The 19,643-nt window shown below is 35.5% G+C and overlaps 1 protein-coding gene across 1 annotated transcript; it reads right to left on the bottom strand.

Moving 5' to 3' along the window:
* Positions 1-8,825: 8,825 nt before the first annotated feature.
* LOC129905066 (photosystem II 10 kDa polypeptide, chloroplastic-like) lies at positions 8,826-19,002 on the bottom strand. Its single transcript, XM_055980442.1, has 5 exons — positions 18,855-19,002; positions 10,867-10,925; positions 10,618-10,673; positions 10,437-10,489; positions 8,826-8,920 (listed from the first exon to the last, which is right to left on the bottom strand). Exons 1-5 carry the CDS (start codon positions 19,000-19,002, stop codon positions 8,826-8,828), a joined length of 411 nt encoding a protein of 136 aa, XP_055836417.1.
* Positions 19,003-19,643: the final 641 nt, after the last annotated feature.

The raw sequence follows: 19,643 nt of genomic DNA, 5'->3' as shown, positions 1-19,643 counted from the left end.
ATACTTCTAGAGCATGAAGATATGAAACACAGGATGTACAACCTACAAGCTAGGTGGAAAGTCCAATCTGTAAGCCACCTTTCTGTCTCGCCTCAAAATCTCAAATGGGCTAATGTACTGAGGGATAAAATTTCCCTTCTTTTAGAACCAAATGCCTTTCATGGACGACACTTAGAGCCAAACATGGTCTCCCTCCATGAACTCCAAAGGTCAAACTCTTCAGTCTGTATAAATCTTCTGCCTACTCTGGGTTGTTAAGAGCCTACCCTGAATCATACGAACATACTCCATGGAATCGCTGAGCAAGTCTGTGTCTAAGGAATCAATCTCAGCAGAATCAAACCAACCAATAGGGGATCTACACTGCCTACCATAAAATGCCTCGAATGGGGACATTCAATTACTAAAGTGATAGCTGTTATTGTAGGAAAACTCCGCTAAGGTAAAATGTTGATCCCTCCTAGCACCAAAATCAATGACACAGGCTTGAAGTATATCTTCCAACACTGATTACTCCGCTCGGACTGACCATCGGTCTGTGGGTGAAAAACTATACTCATATCCAACCTAGTAACCAAACTATGCTATAATACCCTCCAAATGTGCAAAGTAAACAATGAATCCCAATCAGAAACGATTGATATATGTACCCAATGAAGTTGAACAATTCGACTGATGTACAACTGAGCTAACTTCTCTAGTATATATTTCACCTGAACTGGAATAAAATAAGTAGACTTGGTTAGTTTGTCAACAACTACCCAAATAGAGTCATAACTACCCACGGTGGTAGGTAAACCCACAACAAAGTCCATGGTGATCTTCTCCCACTTCCAAGTAGGAATGGGAATCCTCTGAGTCACACCTCCAGGCTGCTGGTGCTCACATTTGACCTATTGATAGGTCAAATACTTGGACACAAACTATTTGATGTCCCTCTTCATCCTAAACAACAGTAGTACTGGCTAAGATCATGTTACATCTTCGCTGCACCTAGTTGAATAGAATATTGAGAACAATGAGCCTCCTCTAGAATCAATCTGATCAAGTCACCTACCTTGGGCACATAAATTCTGCCGTCAATCCTCAAAACACCATCTGAATCAAGTTTAGTCTCTTTGGATTCACCCTTCAACACCTTGTACCGAATGAGACATAACCTCTCATCATCAAACTGTCACTCCCGAATATGCTCAACTAAGGAAGAATGGGTCTTAATAATAAACCTCCACTCTCTTCAAAAACCCACAAACGGACGAAGTTGTTGGCTAACCTCTAAACATCTCTAGCCAAGGGCCTCCTATCAAGACTAATCGCGATGAGAATTCCTATACTAAGAGTCTTACTACTCAAAGCATTGGCCATCATATTGGCCTTTCCTGGATGATACAAGATAGTCATGTCATAATCCTTCAGCAACTCAAGCCATCTACGATGCCTTAAGTTTAGATCCCTCTGACTGAAAATGTACTAAAGACTTTGGTGGTCGATGAATACCTCACAGTGCACACCATACAAGTAATGATGCCATATCTTAAACAAAAACACCACCATCTCTAACTCCAAATCATGATTAGGGTAGTTCTTCTCATGAGCCTTCAACTGTCTAGAAGCATAGACAACCACCTTCAATTTTTGCATCAACACCCCGCCTAAACCAACTCTGGATACATCACAATATATGGGGAACTCTAACCCCTCCTCGGGTAGAGTCAAAATAGAAGCCAAAATCAATAATGTCTTGATCTTTTGAAAGCTCACCTCACACTCATCAGACTAATGAAAATCTATAACCTTCTCAGTAAGTCTAGTCAAAGGATCTGTAATAGTGATAAAGCCTTGCATGAAGCACCTGTAATAACCAACCAAATCCATAAAACTCTGAATCTCGATTAGGAAAGTAGGACTCGTCCAACCTCTATCTGCCTCAATCTTGACCTGATCCACTCTAATACCCTCTTTGGACACTACATGGACTAGAAATGCCACAAACTCAAGCCAAAACTCACACTTAGAGAAATTCACATACAATTTCAGCTCTCTCAATTTCTGAAGCACTGACCTCAAATAACGAGCATGATTTTCCTCAGTATTGTAATATACCAAGATAGCATCAATTGATACAATCACAAATGAGTCCAATTACGGGTAAAACCTCACATTTATAAACTCCATGAATGTTGTTGGGGTGTAAGTCAACCCAAATGACATAACCAAGAACTCATAATAGCCATAATGGGTCGACAAAGTTGTCTTAGGAATATCCAATGCTCTAATCTTCAGTTGATGATAACCAGACCTTAAATCAATCTTAGAGAACAAGGCCACTCCCTGAATCTGATAAAACAAATCATCAATATGGGGAAGAGGATACTTGTTCTTGACAGACATATTGTTAACTGCTTATAATCGATACACATCCTTATAAAACCATCCTTCTTCTTCAAAAATAGAACCGGTGCACCCTAAGGTGACACATTAGGGCGAATAAACCTTTTACTCAGTAAATCTTGCAATTGTTCCTTCAACTCCTTTAATTCAGCTGGAGCCATGCAATACATAGGAATAGAAATGGGCTTAGTGCCGGGCTCCAAATTAATAGCAAAGTCAATGTCTCTATCTGAAGGAACACCAAGAAATCGGTAGAAAATACATCATCAAACTCCCTAACCACAAGAATAGACTCCATATGAGGTGACTCCAAGCTAGTTCCCGAATGAAATCCAAATAAGACATACACCCTTATCAATAAACCTCTGAACACTAATATAAGAGATGACCTTATTGAGGTAAGAACCACTAGTACCCTTCCACTCGATCCTCGAGACACTATGTATAGCTAAGGTAATAGTCTTAGCATGACAATCAAGAATAACATGATAGGGAGAAAGACAATACATACCCAATATAACATCAAAATCTACCATTCCCAGAATAATCATATCTACCAAAGTATCATACCCAACTAAGGAAACAAGACAAGATCGATATACTCGATCCACCATTAAGGGCTCACCCACGGGTGTAGAAACATGATTAAGCACAGACATACGATCATATGTCAAATCATACCCAGATGTAAACTATGCAAACACATAGGATAATGTAGACCCTAGATCAAATAACACATACGTAGGTCGATGGCAGATTGGGATAATACCTGTGATAACTGTGTCAGAAGCCTCAGCCTCGAGCCTTCTCGAAAAAGCATAAAATTGAGCTCATCCACTACCTCCAGCCTGAATAAAACCTTTACCTTCTCCTTGTGGGACTATAAAACCACTAGCACCCCTACCAGGATTGTGACCACCTCTATTAGTCTGGGATCTACCCCAACCTCTGATCAGATCTAATTGGAGATGATGAACTAGGCTGGGGTCCTCCTCGACCTTGAGATTTGCACTATCGTGAAAGATGATTTGGATCTCTACAAGTATAACAAACTTTCTATGCAAAAACCTCTATAATGACCCTAAGGAACATGTATAACCATCCCAACTCACCGACCTCTGCTATGACCTCTAGTAACTCTAACCCATACTATAAAACCCACGAGGTGTTTGACCACCCTTAAAAGCTAGCATGGATACATGAACTAGTCCTTACGCTGGATAGAACTAACTCTTCTATAAGGCTTTCTACCTCTAGATGAGGTACTAAAAAATAGACCAGAAACACATGCCCTTTTGAGGTCCCCGGACTTCTCTCTATTTATCAACTCCGCCTTTTTAGGGATACCCATAATAGATTGGAATGAATTCCTCTCACAGGCGGATTGGATCACCATCATATGGATAAAATAGGTCAATCCTTACACAAATTTGTGAATCTACTTAGTCTCATCAAGAAGAATGGCCAAAGCATGTCTGGACAACTAGTAGAAATGAGTCTCGTACTCAGCAATTGTGAGGCCCTCTTGCCTCAAACTCTCGAACCATAAGCAACTCTCCTCCCTCATATTCCAAGGAATGAAGCGATCATAAAAGGCACTATCAAACTCATCTCAAGTCACCTATAGTGACCCAATTGGTCTGGAATTCAAATACACTCTCCACTATTCTCTAGCTAGACCATACAACTAGAGTGTATCATAACGAACTCCGTGGATCTTGACTAACCCCACTGTCTCTAATAACTCCCTGCACACGGTCAGGAACTTATGAGCATCTTTAGTCTTCCCACCCTAAAACTGAGGTGGGTAAATCTTTTAAAACCTCTCATATCTGTGTTGTTCGTCATTAGTCAACATGATCACAGCTGCACCTTGGGCTTGCTCTATCTCCACTCTACTCTCTAGCTATAAGGCTTGTAGATGGATGTCCCATCGTACATTGAACAATCGAATCCTGATGATGCTCTGGCATTTGAGCCCCTACTCTATTCTGAGAACCCTTATATGTATATATCGCACCCACACTCTGTGTAAAGCCCTCATGTGCACCCAACACTCGCATCAAAGTGGCTTAAAGAAATAGTGTAGTGGCAAGCTCTGGAGGGACCTGGTCCTCTCTAGCATCAACCTACGGCTCATGAGAAACCTCTCTAGCACAACCTCTAATTAGTGCCGCTCCTCGGGCATGACCTCTACCTGCCGCCACTCCATGACCATGACCTCTAGCTCGACCACTACCTTTACCCCTAGTTGGGGTCTTAACATCATCCTCGGGGACTACTTCCCCTCGTCTACCATTAGTAGTAACTCTGGTCCTAGCCATATATCAAAATGAACACGCGACAACTCAGCACTAATAGAAGTAACCACTCACTATACGAATTGAAAGAATAAAAAAGGAAATTTCATAACAGTCTTCATAGCCTTGCGGATATAAGTACAGATGTTTCCATACTGATTCTCGAGATTCTACTTAGACTTGGCATGTACACACATGAGACCTATGAACCCGAGACTTTGATACCATTTTGTCACGATTCAAATTCGGGTATGATGGTACTCGTATCAACCCACAAAGATGAGTCAGGCTAAAACCCAATAGAAAGTAAATGTGGAAGAAAAATAAGATCAAAACAAGGCTTAATTTAAACAAGCAGATAAATAACTCAAAATAATCCCCCAAGACTAGTCGTTATGTGTACAAGCCACTAATGAAATACATAATAAGAAAGAAATAAAGTCATAATATTTTTGTTTCAAGAATATGACTAACACATAAATAGAGTATAAGATGTCTATTGGATGGATGCAACAACAGCCTCAATAACTCGAAAATAGTAGCCTCGGATGCAGTAGGAAAAGGTAGGAGATCACGCAGGTCCGGACTCACAACCTACACAAGTATAAAAATAAGGAGTGAGTACCAAACAACACAGTGCTCAACAAGTGGACTAGTAACACTAAGCAAAGCTGAATAGAATACAAGTACTCCTATCATCCCAATCAAACCTCCTCAACTACAATTTGTATAGAAAATAACCCAACTCTACATTCGTATATCAATAACACACAGTCTACGAATACTTATCAACAATCTTATAAAATGAATCATATCAAGTCAAGTACATCAAATACAGGGCAACAAGGAATAAACACGAATCCACAACTATAAGAAAGGTGCGGCGTAATGCGATGAGATGATGCATGCTTGTCCTATCGATACATGTCCGCTGAATCTTAGTGCGGAACATATGGGGGATGTTTCTGTCCAGGTAACCTACCACAGAGCGTGTGTCCCGAAACCTCTATTTCATAATACCTGCCACGGAGTGTATGATCCAATCCCTTTATTTGATAATACCTACCACGAAATGTGTGGTCTGATCCCTTTATTTCATCATACCTGCCATGAAGCGTGTGGCCTATTCCATAATTCTCATCATTTTCAGTCTTATCACAGTGTATTAGAACCAATCAAATAAGCAATGTTCATAAAAATCACAACAATATGATGATATCAACAATAATACACAATTCATATTAAGATAATTACTTCACATGTCTATAATATATATATCAAAATCATCATCACATCGATCACACATATATAATCATCAAATTTCCTTTATTACCCCTGTTCTTCGTTATTAAGATTAATCACAATAATTAAGTAATCTGAACCAATTTTTGTTACTCCCTAACACACACATAACGAGAAATACAAGATTCCACAAGCTTTAACAAAGGTTTAAAAGTTCACTTCCCTCGATTTCATCACAAACTATCCTAAAACTTGGGTCTTTCCCTTCCATTGGCTCTACGAATCAACAAAATCTTCAAGTATGAATTTCCAATAAAAATACGAGCACAACGACACCCAAAACATCAATTTTAGAAACTGAGCTGAAATCGACCCAAAATGTAAATCCGACAACGAAGGGTATTTCTAGAAAATTTTAAATGAAAACGTTCTCCAATGATTAAGAATCTATTAGTGAAAACCGTTTTGAAAATGGGATTATAATCAGTTCATAATTATCATTTTAATAAAAACCTTGATTTCTTGAAAAGTCCCAACATTAGATGTCCAAAATCGAGATTTAAAGATCAATTTCATGATATAGTCAATGGGTAATGAAGATTATGGGCCAAAGTAACTTATCTAATAATTTTCACGCAAAAATCCACTTCCCCGAGCTCTCAAATTTCCAAAAATGATGGAAATGGGTATATTCCAGATTTTGGGAATTAACTACTGTTCAGGGACAATTTGCCCATCGCAAACGAGGAAATCTAACTCCGCTAACACTGAGGCAAGCTCTGGGACACTCCACGAATGCGGCACAAGCTTTGCGAATGCAGAGAAGGGACAACACACACTCCATTAACACGACTTAGGGCCCGTGAATGCGGAGAAGGAAGGACCTGAGCTTCGTGAATGCAGCTTAGGGCCTGAACTTCGTGAAAGCGGAGAAGCATGTCTCAGACACAAAATCACAGTTGACAGCAAGCATACTAGCACAAATTTCATGAATTGGACCCTCAGGATTCGTTCGGAACCCCGTGCACACAAATCAATCATGCTATCCCACTAAATTCGATGTCCAAACTCAAGAAACCATTGGAATTGAATTTCGAGATCTCCTTGATCCGAAATCCGTTTAGTCGCAACTAAACTAATTTAGGACTCATAAAGACCAAAATACCTCGAGACTTCCGAAAAATACACTGAAAATCTTTATTAGCCTAAAATCACCTCCTGAATCCAACAAAATTGTGGAAAATTCAATTCGAGCACCTGAACTTCGAATGTTGAACAAAATCAAAATTTAGTCTAAAATAACTTCAACTTCGAACTGAAGACCTCAAATCCACGAAATAATTTCAATATCAGAAACGACGACTCTCCTAGGCAAAATTTCACTTTTCGGAGTTGATGGAATTGATGAAATTTCATTCCGAGACTCGTAGCTCCGATTGGTACCAAATACCACCTTTAACCAACTCACGCCTTCAAAACTCAACATCTTTCAAAAATCTAAACTTCTCAAAGAATTTTCCCAAAACCAACATCAACACTGATGAATTATGACTCGGGGCAACTATCGAGAGGGGTAAAATGGTTATTTTACAATTTTTTAAAAAAATGACCTTCATGGTCGTTACAACCACACACCTATTGTTCAAATATTCGTTAATATTTATTTATTTGTCGTTGTATTAAATGCCATTTTTATTGCATTGTTGTTATAACTTTTGTTTGTCACTAACTAGTAAGTTATTTATATTACACTACGTAATTACTACCATTACTGTAAATTGCAATTACACGAATTAAATTAAATTTGATTGACGGAAAAAGGGTCAAAAATGCCTTTAAACTATTTGAAATGTATAAAAATGACCTCTGTTTATAGTTTGGTCCAACAATACCCTTGCTGTCAATACTTTGGACCAGAAATGCCCTTATTGTTATTTAATGAATCAAAAATACCCTTTTTTCAAATAAATATATTATTTATTTTCTTTTTGAACACATTTTTTTCTAATAATATTTCTTTTATTAGAAAATTTTTATTCTACTTCAATTAGGGAAAAAAATGAAAAATGAAAAATATATTTTTATTTTATTATAATTATTTTTTATCATTATTTGGATAAAAATTAATGATGGATTTATTATGATATTATATATATGACATAAATTATCCGTAAAAATTTAGAGTACGTGAAATTATTCTTTTTAATTGATAAAATATGATTACGAAGAATAAAATAATTTCTGATATTTTTATTATTTAAAGTGGTTTAAAAAGAAAGAAAACAAAAATAGAATTCCTTAAAAGTAATATTTTTATAAGAAACAAGATTCGTTTTTTTAAAAAATATCTTTATTCAAAAAAGGGCATTTTGGACCCATTTTATAACAATAGGGACATTTTTAACCATTAAATAACAATAAGGACATTTCTGAAACAAAATATTGACAACAAGGATATTTTTGGACCAAACTATAAACTGAAAGCATTTTTATTCATTTCAAATAGTTTAAGGGCATTTTTGACCCTTTTATGATGAATTATAATAATATGGCTAAACTAACTAAAAAAAACTAATACTCGTGTAAAAATGGTGGAATATACACGTTTTTATATTAGCATTATTGAGGTTAAAAGTTGATTAAAAATGAGAAAACCTGTTTATTTCCAGTGACTCTATTGATAGCATATGATTGCTACTTTTAGTTGTCAATTGTTTTGAAGGTAGTTGAAGCAAAAAGTGTTAGTAATATGTCCACAACTTATAAATCACAGTACATACATATTAATTAAGAGGTCAAGAAGTTCTTTTTAGTACAAAGTATTATTGACAAGTTACATATTTCATAGAATAAGCCAGAAAACAACTTAATTTGTGCTGCTGGGATAATTATTTATTGTGCCAAAGCACTTGTGTTGTAGACTAGTAGAGCACCTCCTGCAAGAAGTCCAGCCAGTGTTATTGCCCAAATGGCTAAGCCAGTGGTACCTGTAATTTAATTTCCATATGATTCAGAGATAGAGGGAAAATCATACACTTTATCTCATTTTTTTGATTTTTCATCTGGTGTCCAGAACTCATGGAGTCCCGACTAAATCCGGATCGCGCACTGCAAAGCTCATTCGGAGGTGACGCTCCAAACATGATTTTTTTCATATCCAGGGTTCAAACCCAAGACCTCAAGTTTAGGGTGAATCAATTTCACCACTACTCCACAACCCATGTTGATATATACTTTTATCTCTGTAAGTCTATAACTAGTTAGGAAATAATGAAAGCTTGGTTAATTAATTGTATAGTTAAACCTACAATAATAAAAGCTTAAGTTATATACATTGACAGTGATATAATTTTTTTTTATACTATCAATGCTACATAACATGTTATTAATGTTTATTATTTTATTTAATAAATTATTGTATCAGTTTTTATATAAAGAATCGCCTGGAGTCCATCACTATTGATGTCTCTGCCAACAAATTGTAGTGACATTTTTTAGTTTTCAAAAACAAGCAAAAGTTTTTTCCTTTTTCAAAACATAATATACATGCATACATACATATCCTTGTTGTCATACATATATACATACTATATCTGACAAACATACATACACATTTTAGCTGTCATGCACACATACGTACATATATACATCATATTCTAGTCACTAGGGTTGTGTTGGGTCTCAAATTAAGGTTGGATGTTGGGTCACCAATCAGGGTCATGGATCAAGTCTCAAGTTCATGTCTCGAGTGTCGGATTGTGGCTCAATTTCCATTTCTCGGATCAAGGTCGGGGCTTGAATTTTGATTCTCGAGTTGAGGTCGAATCTCAAGTTAGGGGAGGGGTAGACTTGAGTAAAAGGTGGGGTAGGGGAAAGGTGGAACATTTATTTAAGAAGTAATGGAGACAAATTGGGTTGTAATCTTATCCTTTTATTAGCCTATTTCAGCTCAAGTAATTATTTTGCATTTTAATTCAATTCATTTATTAACACAATCCATTTTAATTTACTCAATATCAATTTAACCTACCTATTCGAGACACCTAGTAGCCACATGATTTTTTGGGTGTTTCAATGATGGAGAGATTTTAACTTTGTGAAACAGAGAATGGAATCACAATTAGAAACACAATTGATTGTCAATAATACTCCCTCTATTCCACGTGAACCGAATTTTTAAGGTAATACACACGTATTAAAAAAACATTCAAGAACAAAATTTGAACAATATTTCTCTCTATTAACTTTTTGTTTAATCACCTTCATAAAGATGATTAAATGCGAAATCATAAATACAAATAGTTTCTTATTGGAGTATAACTTTATAAGTAATATAGTTTAACTCCTAGAAAATTACAAAACTTCATTAATGCAAAGGATAAACATAAAAAAAATTCAAATATTTCTCTTGAACTTTGAATAATTTAATTATTTTGAACAATAAAAAAAGTTTTAAAAATTCAATTAATATAAAATAGAAGAAGTAATAATTGAAAATCGTACCGTCCACATAGACATCGCCGTTCGGGGACCATTCATCCTGGTTGTAGATAGGACTGCATTTTAATCTAAGTATTATACGAATTAATTAATACTGTATCCTTAGAATAATTTATGAAGTGTCATTTTCATGCGGGTTACTAGCTCCGCTTCTAATAAAAAAATAATAATTAGATTAACCAACCTGTATCCATCAACATTAGCTCCATACTTCTTCACGAATCGGTAAATACTCTTTTCCTTTAAACATGTCAATTATGGAAGTATTCATTAGGAAAATCGAAATGTGTTTTTATGAAGAAAATATTTTGATAAACTAAATATAAAAGAATTGGAAATACCTTCGTACCAAACATATCCATAGTCAAGAAAATTATTTAGAGAAAAATAAAAGGAAATAGGGATGCAATAATGTGGCAAGATGAGAACAAACCTTGGCCCTGCTGCCTGATGCATCAACACCATCTTGCAAGTCCAAGCCTCCATTAATTCCTAATTTACACACCAATTGTGTTATCAATGATCAGCATATATATTACTAAATGGTAATAAAATATAGTCATTGAATCTTATTTAACTGACGCTTGATCATAAATTTTCAAATGTTTTGAAAATTTAAATTTGGGTGAAGTTTGAACTGAAATTTTAAAATGTGTTTGGTCATAGTTTCAAAACATATTTCATTTTTTTTTAAAATAAATTATAAAACATAACATATATCCATAAGTTCTAAAAATTATAAAAAATATATATTCAATTGTATAGAGAAGTTCAACACAAAATTATCATTTTTATTATGAACTAGATAATACAGTATCCTAATATAAATTAAGGAGCAATTTATCCCACATCGACAGAAGTAAAATGGGTTATTGTTTTTATACTTATAAAATGAGATTTGCTATTTTAATTTAACACATCATCAAAAATTCAATTTTTTTTATGCTAGAGTAGAGATTTAAAAATAATTCTCTTGAAGATCTCTTTAGAAATTATATTTTAGAAATTGGAGTTTGTGAGAAAAATATATTGTATATTGTATGGTGTAATAATTTCATATGGTGAATATTTTTCTGGAAGGCCTGTGATTTTTCTCTAATTGGAAAGTTTTTTACGTTAAATTTTTGTGTTGTTATTTTCTTTAAATTTCTCTATTATTTTCTGCTTGAAGGCGGTCCAAAAATAATGGAAGTTAGTTGTTGGTTTTTTTTTCAACAAGTGATATAAGAATTTTTGGTGTGGAATAATTTTTTTAAAATTTTAGTATGCTCTGTGGTCGCACCTTTGTCTGATCTTCCCCATTAGAAAAAAATTCTGAATTAGAATTATTGTTTTCAAGAAGAAATTTCGTCCTTGTGGAGTCGCAAGTGGAGTCTAATTCCGATGAAATTTACTATTCCGGTGGAGTTATTTTGAGGTACTTGTATATTTAATAATATTGGAAATAAGTACATTAGAATTATTGTTTTTACTTTTTCTCGTCACATCAAAATAATCAAATTTTATCAAATATATATATATATATATATATATATATATATATATATATATATATATATATATATATATATATATATATATATATATATATATATATGAAAGCTCACTAAACTACATCCACTACAACATTAAAATTTTAAAAGCTATTTTTAATCTCATAAAAGTAATTAACTTTAACAATCACTAAATTGTATCCATTAATTATAATGACAAAAACTTCTCTCCAAGTTGATATTACTATTATAGTAAAAAAAAGTTCTTTTTCTTTCTTCTAATTTGGGGTAGGAGCAGGGAATGGAGAAATTGTTGGGATCCTTTAAGTCGGAGGTATGAGATTATGATCTTGCTAGCATATACACTTTAAAATATAGATGGATAGAAAGAGAGGCGAGCGAGAAATGAGGGTGGCGAGCGAAAGAGTCAATGTATCCTAAATACATGCGAATCACACTAAATATATGTTTCTGGGATACCAAATACATTCTAGATACATTCAGAAACATGAATACATAGGGAGATAGGCGAGTGAGAGAGGGAGAGAGGCGAGTGAGAATGTAACGAACCAAACCATCATTATTTAAAAAGGGGCTCCATGCGAAAACACTTGGGATGAAAATTTTGTGAATTAAGATCGATCTGAACCAGAGCCATCCCGCCATAGCGGGATTATTCCGTCCATCGTGACACCGTTGTAATGGGCGGGTGGCCACCATAGAGAGGTTGTAGGGGGCAGAAATTCCGAAATGCGAATTCTTTTATACTCCTTCCCACCTTCAATTGTAAAATAGACGGGGGTCACCCTAAAAATACTAAAAAAGATGCTCGGGGATTGGGAATAAGGGAGAGAAGGGATCTTAGCGCAACAAAGGCTGCAACCCAAAGATTTCACGCCTACCTCTATCATTTTGCCTCTCGAAAGTCAAAAATCGGGCTGGAGTTCTTCAACAGCGACTTGGCGTCTAGGTAGGCTAGGTTTTTTTAAATGAATGGTTATAAACCTATTTCCCCTGGTATAATATATCGTAGATTGACGGGAAATTTCATGTTTAGACCTTCGGACAAGGAGTATGAGTGACTGAATGTATTATTATTGTTGCCTAGAGAAGGAGTGAGTTATTTAGGTATGACTTCTCGGTGACTAGGAGTAGATGATTAGTTCTTGATTGATAAACTGAATAACTCCTTTTGAAATGGTTGGAAATTTTTGAGAGAAAGAGTGTGTCTATAAAGGGGTTCATTACTGGTCCGTGGCTATGTGCAAAGATAGAGATATGTATATACATATGTGCATTTATGTGATTGCCCATGTGAATTACTCGTGTAACACATACTCAGGGAAAAATTGTTATATATGGTTGTTAACTACTTTACTAGTATTGCATGTATAATCTATGATTTGGGAAAAAAAGAAAGAACATGAATAGAAATGACATCTGGTGATCAATTTACATGCAATGAACGTATTATTTAGTTGTGCAAGTGTGTATGCCTATTCATTATGGTTGTGATTTTTATGTGTGAATTCATGTTGGGATCAGATTCCACACAGATACACAAACTATTGAAATGGGTGCCACACCATCACATAATTGGATCAGATACAACGCCGGTATATTTGGATTGGGTACTACGCCGATATACTAACTACTATAATAGGTGTGGTGCCGACATATAATTAGATCTGGTGCCACTCCAATACACTAAATATATTAGAATGGTGTACCACGTCGGTACATTAACAATTTGGGTGTGGGTTTCATAAGACAACCATTACTTGACCATTAAGAGTAGGCATAATTATGACATGATTATATATATTGTTGCCTTGTTATGTTGTGACTATCTGTGACATTTTATATAGTTGGGTATGATGGAGGGAATTTTACAGGTCCATAGCTTGAAATTTGGGCTACTTAAAGGCTGATCATGTGGTGTTCCTATGGTTGCTTGTAATAATAGTGGGTAGACAGAGCTAGGGGTGGCCTGTACTTGTGAAACTCCTCTATGAGATATAAGGTTTAGGTTATGGTTGGATATGTACTAGGATTGAAAGCATTAGAAGGTTATGGGAGTGGTATGATAAATATCAACACACAAAGATGAATAAGACAAGAGCAGATTTCAAGAGTGTTGGTGGTAACTAGGGTAATTGTAGTCGTGCATTCTTTTAGTTGCATGCTTTCTTTTGGTTGATTACTTTATATTATGCGGTAGAAATCAGATTGAACGATGAGGCCTACCAATACGTGTTGTTTGTAATGATACTACTCTTGCTATTACACTTGACATAGTTTGGTTGTAGGGTCAGTAATGTTTCATAGGTGAAGACCACGGTGGTCTTCAACAACTTCTACTCTTCCTTCCTTATGCTGGGAGTTGTGTATCTACTTATTGTCAAAATTTTATTTTTAAAAACTCTTGCACCTATTTAGGCTAGTTACTTGAGGTGTCAGTATGTTTTCTTATAAATTAACTTATATCGTAAAATCAATATATGAAAATTTCAAAACTCTTCAGGCTGTTATTTTATGATTCATTATTTTTTTGCATTTCATAACTGTTTGGGGGTTAATGGTTCTCCTACCTAGGTGCTAGAGTAGGTGCCCGCACGGTCAGGTGGTTTTGGTTAGGAAAAATCGATATCAGAGCCTAGGTTATCGGTCTCCTAGTACAAGAACAAATGTTGAATAGTCTCTTGTGGATTTATGTTGACGTCCACATCCAATCTTTAGGAAGTTATGAAACATTCTAGGAAGTCATTCCATTTCTCCTCTCCTTTTGTGCGGTCTGTCACTTAGCCATAAATAAATGCTAGGTTGTCTTTAGATCTATTTCTACTGTTATGCATTGATATGAATGCGATACTTAATGATGTATCATGTAAGTTACTTGCCCAAACAGGAGCATTTTTTAGGGTCCAATCAAAGGCATTTTTGAGTTGATGTTTTTGTTGTTTTCTGGTGCAGGGCAACTTGTTCAATGTGATCACGACCTGAGGTTATGCGATCATGATGTATCATGTAAGTTATGCTTCACAATCGCGACTGGGGGGTCATGCGATTGCGATGGTTTCCGTCTATCTATGTGCTTCGTGATTGTGATAGGTGGGTCTGAGATTGTGATGAGTCTTTCCTCTCGTGCTTCGCGATTGCGAGAATTAGTGGCTCACGATTTTGATGTGTATTTTTTCACCTGAACAGTGTCAACTTCAGAATTCTTTTCTATTTTCTTCATTTCCACTATTTTCAATTGGTTAGAACTTAAGAGAGGAAATTTTGGAGTAAAATTTTTGAGGAATCTTGTGCGGGTAAGCTTCTTTATCAATTTTAAATCATTTCCTATCAATTTCATCTTTCAAAACAATTAAAAATCAAGATTTCCAGGTGGGTTTTGGGATTTTTATCACAAATTTCAAAGTTGGTAATTTAATGATTTTGAACTCGTTTTCTACTCAATTTTAATGGGATTTTCAACCACTAACTACCCTTGATGTGTAGAAACTGATTTTGCACTAAATTCCAATTTTATCCTTGTCGGTTTTGAAATAATTTTTGGACAATATTGACCTCGATTCTTAAACCTTGCCATATGGATATCATTGAACTTCTTTTGACGAATTCTTTCAATTCTTGATAGTTGGGAATCATTTTTGGAGTTGGTATTCAAGGTTAAAGCTCTGATAGAGTGTTCATCCTCCGAGGTAGGTTTGACTATCCTTCTTTGAGACTAAGTTTGGGTAATTTGGTCATTCTTATTTCATAGAATCTTGGATGGGATCGTAAAATGAGTTGGGATTATTGAAAATATTGGGATGCCCGTGTAGGGGCTTAATTATATTGTGATGCGCTTGTGGGGGCTTATTTGTGCGGTTTAGCCCATATGGGGTTTTTATTTGTTATTCTATTTTCTTTGTGACCATCTGGTTCATGATTTGCTTGTGAGAGAGGCTTATAATATTATTTGAATTGTAATTCCTGAGTAAGGGGTTGAGTTGGGGTTTTGATCATGCTTTGAGTAAATGAAACTCTTTCCAAAAGGGTTAACACTTATTTCTAATGAACTCCTTCCCACTGTTTCCATATGAGGGCGGGTATCATGATTTGGTTGAGTTTTGAGAACTTGGAACTTATTGATACATGTTGAGTTGATTATTGCCTCCATGTCATATGTGTGTGATGCATTTACCCTCATTCATCTAATCATTATTCTAGGAAAGTTGAGAAATATGACAATTTGTTTTGAAAAATAAAATGAGACACCTTTTTATATCCTTGACCATGAGCTAGGTGGCAAGTTGCTGAGATATTAAGATTATGATTTGGTATATGGAATACGAATCCCCCATGGGTCCTTGTATGGAAGCCTTAACTCGACAAGTTGTGTATGATAGGTTGTGCGACAACCTTGATTCAACCGTACCATCACATAATTGCATCATCACATTGCATTGCATCCATTTTGAGTTATTTGACTTGTATGATGATATGTGATACTATTTTGACCTTATCTATTTACTTTACTCTTGCTGTATTTTTATAAATTGGTGGCACCGATGCCGGAATGAGACTTTTCTGTATGCAGATGGAAGCATTCCTTAGCTCATTTCATAAGTTTGATTAATTCCTTATACTCAGTCGGTCAAACCTACAAAGTACATGAGGTTTTCACTCACTCTAACTTTTTTGTCACTTTTGATGCAGACTCTAGTCAGGGTACTCCTCATGGCAGTTGATCACCTTTCGCGAACATGCTTATTTTGGATTGGAGGTGAGATCCTGTCTTCGGATGATCATTAGTTCCATCTTCTATTTCAGTCTTTATTATTATTCAGAGACTTGTGATGTACCTCATACTCGAAAGTTGTATTAGATGCTCTTTATACTTATGACACCAGATTTTGAGAAATTTCTTCATTATACTTCTTTTCTTTTCATTTGTGGCCCAACTTTTCCTTTGAGAGTCTCGTATGTGATTTATTGTTCAACTTACATATCAATATTGAATTTTAGGGATGTGTGCCATCATGATGTTATACCCCAATTTTTTTTCATTTAAGACCCGAGCCATTCTTCTTATGCATATAGGCCTAAGCCCGATGACTTGTAATTGTATTATGTTTTAGGATCAATTCCTAAGTATTCATGGTGTATTAGAGGTGAAGTAGGGTTATAGGGAACCTCTAGTATTGAGTTGAGTTCAAAGATCCTTTACCTATGAACTTTCGTATAAGATCATATAATCGTCAACTTCAAATGCCTATAGATCTCATAATATTAGGAGTTAGGTGGCCCATGATCTATACAATTAAATTCTACGTTTTCTCTTTCCAACGCCATCAAGTTTTCTGATCATTTTACTAGAGATTGCTAGATCAGAATTATAGGCTGCAACAGTTTGGCCATTCTTTCAAGTCTCGATCGTCCCTTCGATTTCCAACTATATAAGCCTAACTAAAAGCATGGATCTAGTTCTTCCATGCGCCCTAAGTATATGATTGTTTGAGTAGTGAGTAATTTGAGTCCCCCATGAATGAATTCCTGAAAGTTCTCTATATTTTTGCATAACCTTGCATAATTGATAGTTTTCATGAATTAAACACTTGAAATAAATGATTATGTTTCTCCTTACAAGAAACCTAACTAAATGATGGCCATCATTGAAGGTATAAATGTGTTGAATGGATTGAAAATCATAAAGTATGAATGTTTGAAGGTGAGTGAGAGTGAATATGAGCATCGTCTTAATAAACCTTGAAGGTCTTCTTAAAATCTAAGATTGAGCATAGATAACTAAGTAGAACTAAACTTTCATAAATGAATGTATTTATTTCATAAACTCTTTCATAAATGCATGTATTTATTTCACTTTAATGATGGGTTTGACTGGGTAATATGATTGGTTAAGAGGTTTGATTATGATAGAATTGATAAGAGTCCAAATGAGACTTGTCGAATGACTAGATTGAACTAATTGGATAGAGTCTTGTGAGCATTTAGTCTTGGGAGGAGTATCAAGCATCGAATGGAGTAAGAGTAACTAACACCTCGAACTCAATAACTACGTAACCAATGTAGGTAAGGATTGTACCATAAATTGATAAATTCCCTTATTCTCCCGAAAGTGGACTTGATTGATTGATTATGAATCCTTGATTGGTCGATTTGTCCCTTACCCTGAAAAAGTATTGGATGAACTATAATGACCCTCCAGGTCATTTTACTAATACTGCTTCCATCTTTTCGTTTAGAGAATTCGTATAGTGATCCTAGGTCATTTATGACCTGTGGGCACCGATAGCTCAATTTCTTGGTCATTTATTTGGTTTTAGACCCGTTTCCCTTTTTGAAGTTTTTATAACTTGAAAAGTTGACTTCGGTCATAACTTAATATAAATGATAGTAGAATAGAATTTTGATAGTTCCATCAGCTCCGGAATGATCAAATTAGGCTAGTAGCATGGCCGATATGAGTATCGAGGCAATCAATATGAGTTTAGGGCCATTTGACGCTTTTGCTTTTGAAATTTGGCCCATACTTTGATCAATATTCTTGGAAAACATGCTCAGATGAAAATTCTTACAACACGGTTAGCTTTGAAATGTCAAGTTTGGTCTAGAATGATCCTTCATTTGCTTCCCGAAGCTTTTGTCTAATCCCAAGGCCTATTATGGAATTAGGCTCAAAATGGCAGTTAGGTGTGGGACCCACTTTCAAACATAATAACCTCGTATGTAAATTTTGACTGCGCCATTGAGTTTGGATCATCGAATTTGGTGGGGTAGCATATATCTTTTGCAAGCACGGGATTCCAAATTAATTTTGAGCACCCCGTCGGAGTATTTGAACTTGAAAATCAACATTTCTGCTGATATGAGAAATTATTCTCTATGATTGCGGGCCCTTGGCCGCATTTACAGATACCTAGGTGCTTCTTCTCCATGTTCATAGGGTCATGTATGTGTTCACGGAGGTATGCCTCATTTGCCTCCGCATTCGCGGACCTTTGGCTGTATTCGCGAAGGTCAAAACCTTGGTCTTTTAATAAACGACCAAGGACGAACTCAACCATACTTGCATGTTTTAAACAATGATTTCTCCTCTATTTTTGACAAAATTTAGTCATCTAAGGCTGTAAATTCAAGAAAATTGTGTGGGGAATCCATTGGTGAGCTTGAAACTTGATTAAGAATTTCGTGTGAGGTAAATTTGCTATTTTAGTTGCTGTCATTATCATTTTTGAGTTAGAAATTTTGTGAATTTTGGAGGATGGTTTCTCAGTGATTTTTGAGGATAAATTGTGAGTTTTACCTCAAGAAATATCGTAGTATGCTTGGTTTGGGTTGTGGGGATTTCCTTTTTGATAAATTACCACCTATAGATGCTACCATAGTTGTTTATTTTAGCTTGAATTGTGTGAATTTGGTTGCATGATCTATTCATGTTGTTTTCCAACCCTTGACTGTGTTTCAAGTTGATCTTTGAGCTTGGGGTGCTATTTTGGATTAGTTTTTGGGGTCAATTTTGGAATTAAGGATGCGGGCCCCACATTTCCTATTTTAGATCCCAAAATTGGTTCGTCTATGAAAATTGTAATATTAGGGTCTAGACAACTATAACAATGTTATGATTTTGTTTTTGATAGCATGGCCGCGTTCCGAGGCTGTTCGGAAAGAAAAAGCTCTGGCAAAGTGATTTGAAGTGTGCAGGTTC

The sequence above is a fragment of the Solanum dulcamara genome, chromosome 10 (genome assembly GCF_947179165.1).
Source record: "Solanum dulcamara chromosome 10, daSolDulc1.2, whole genome shotgun sequence".
In the NCBI taxonomy this organism is placed as follows: Eukaryota; Viridiplantae; Streptophyta; class Magnoliopsida; order Solanales; family Solanaceae; genus Solanum; species Solanum dulcamara.
Note: the sequence above shows the minus strand (reverse complement) of the source record. Positions and strands in the feature narration are given on the sequence as shown.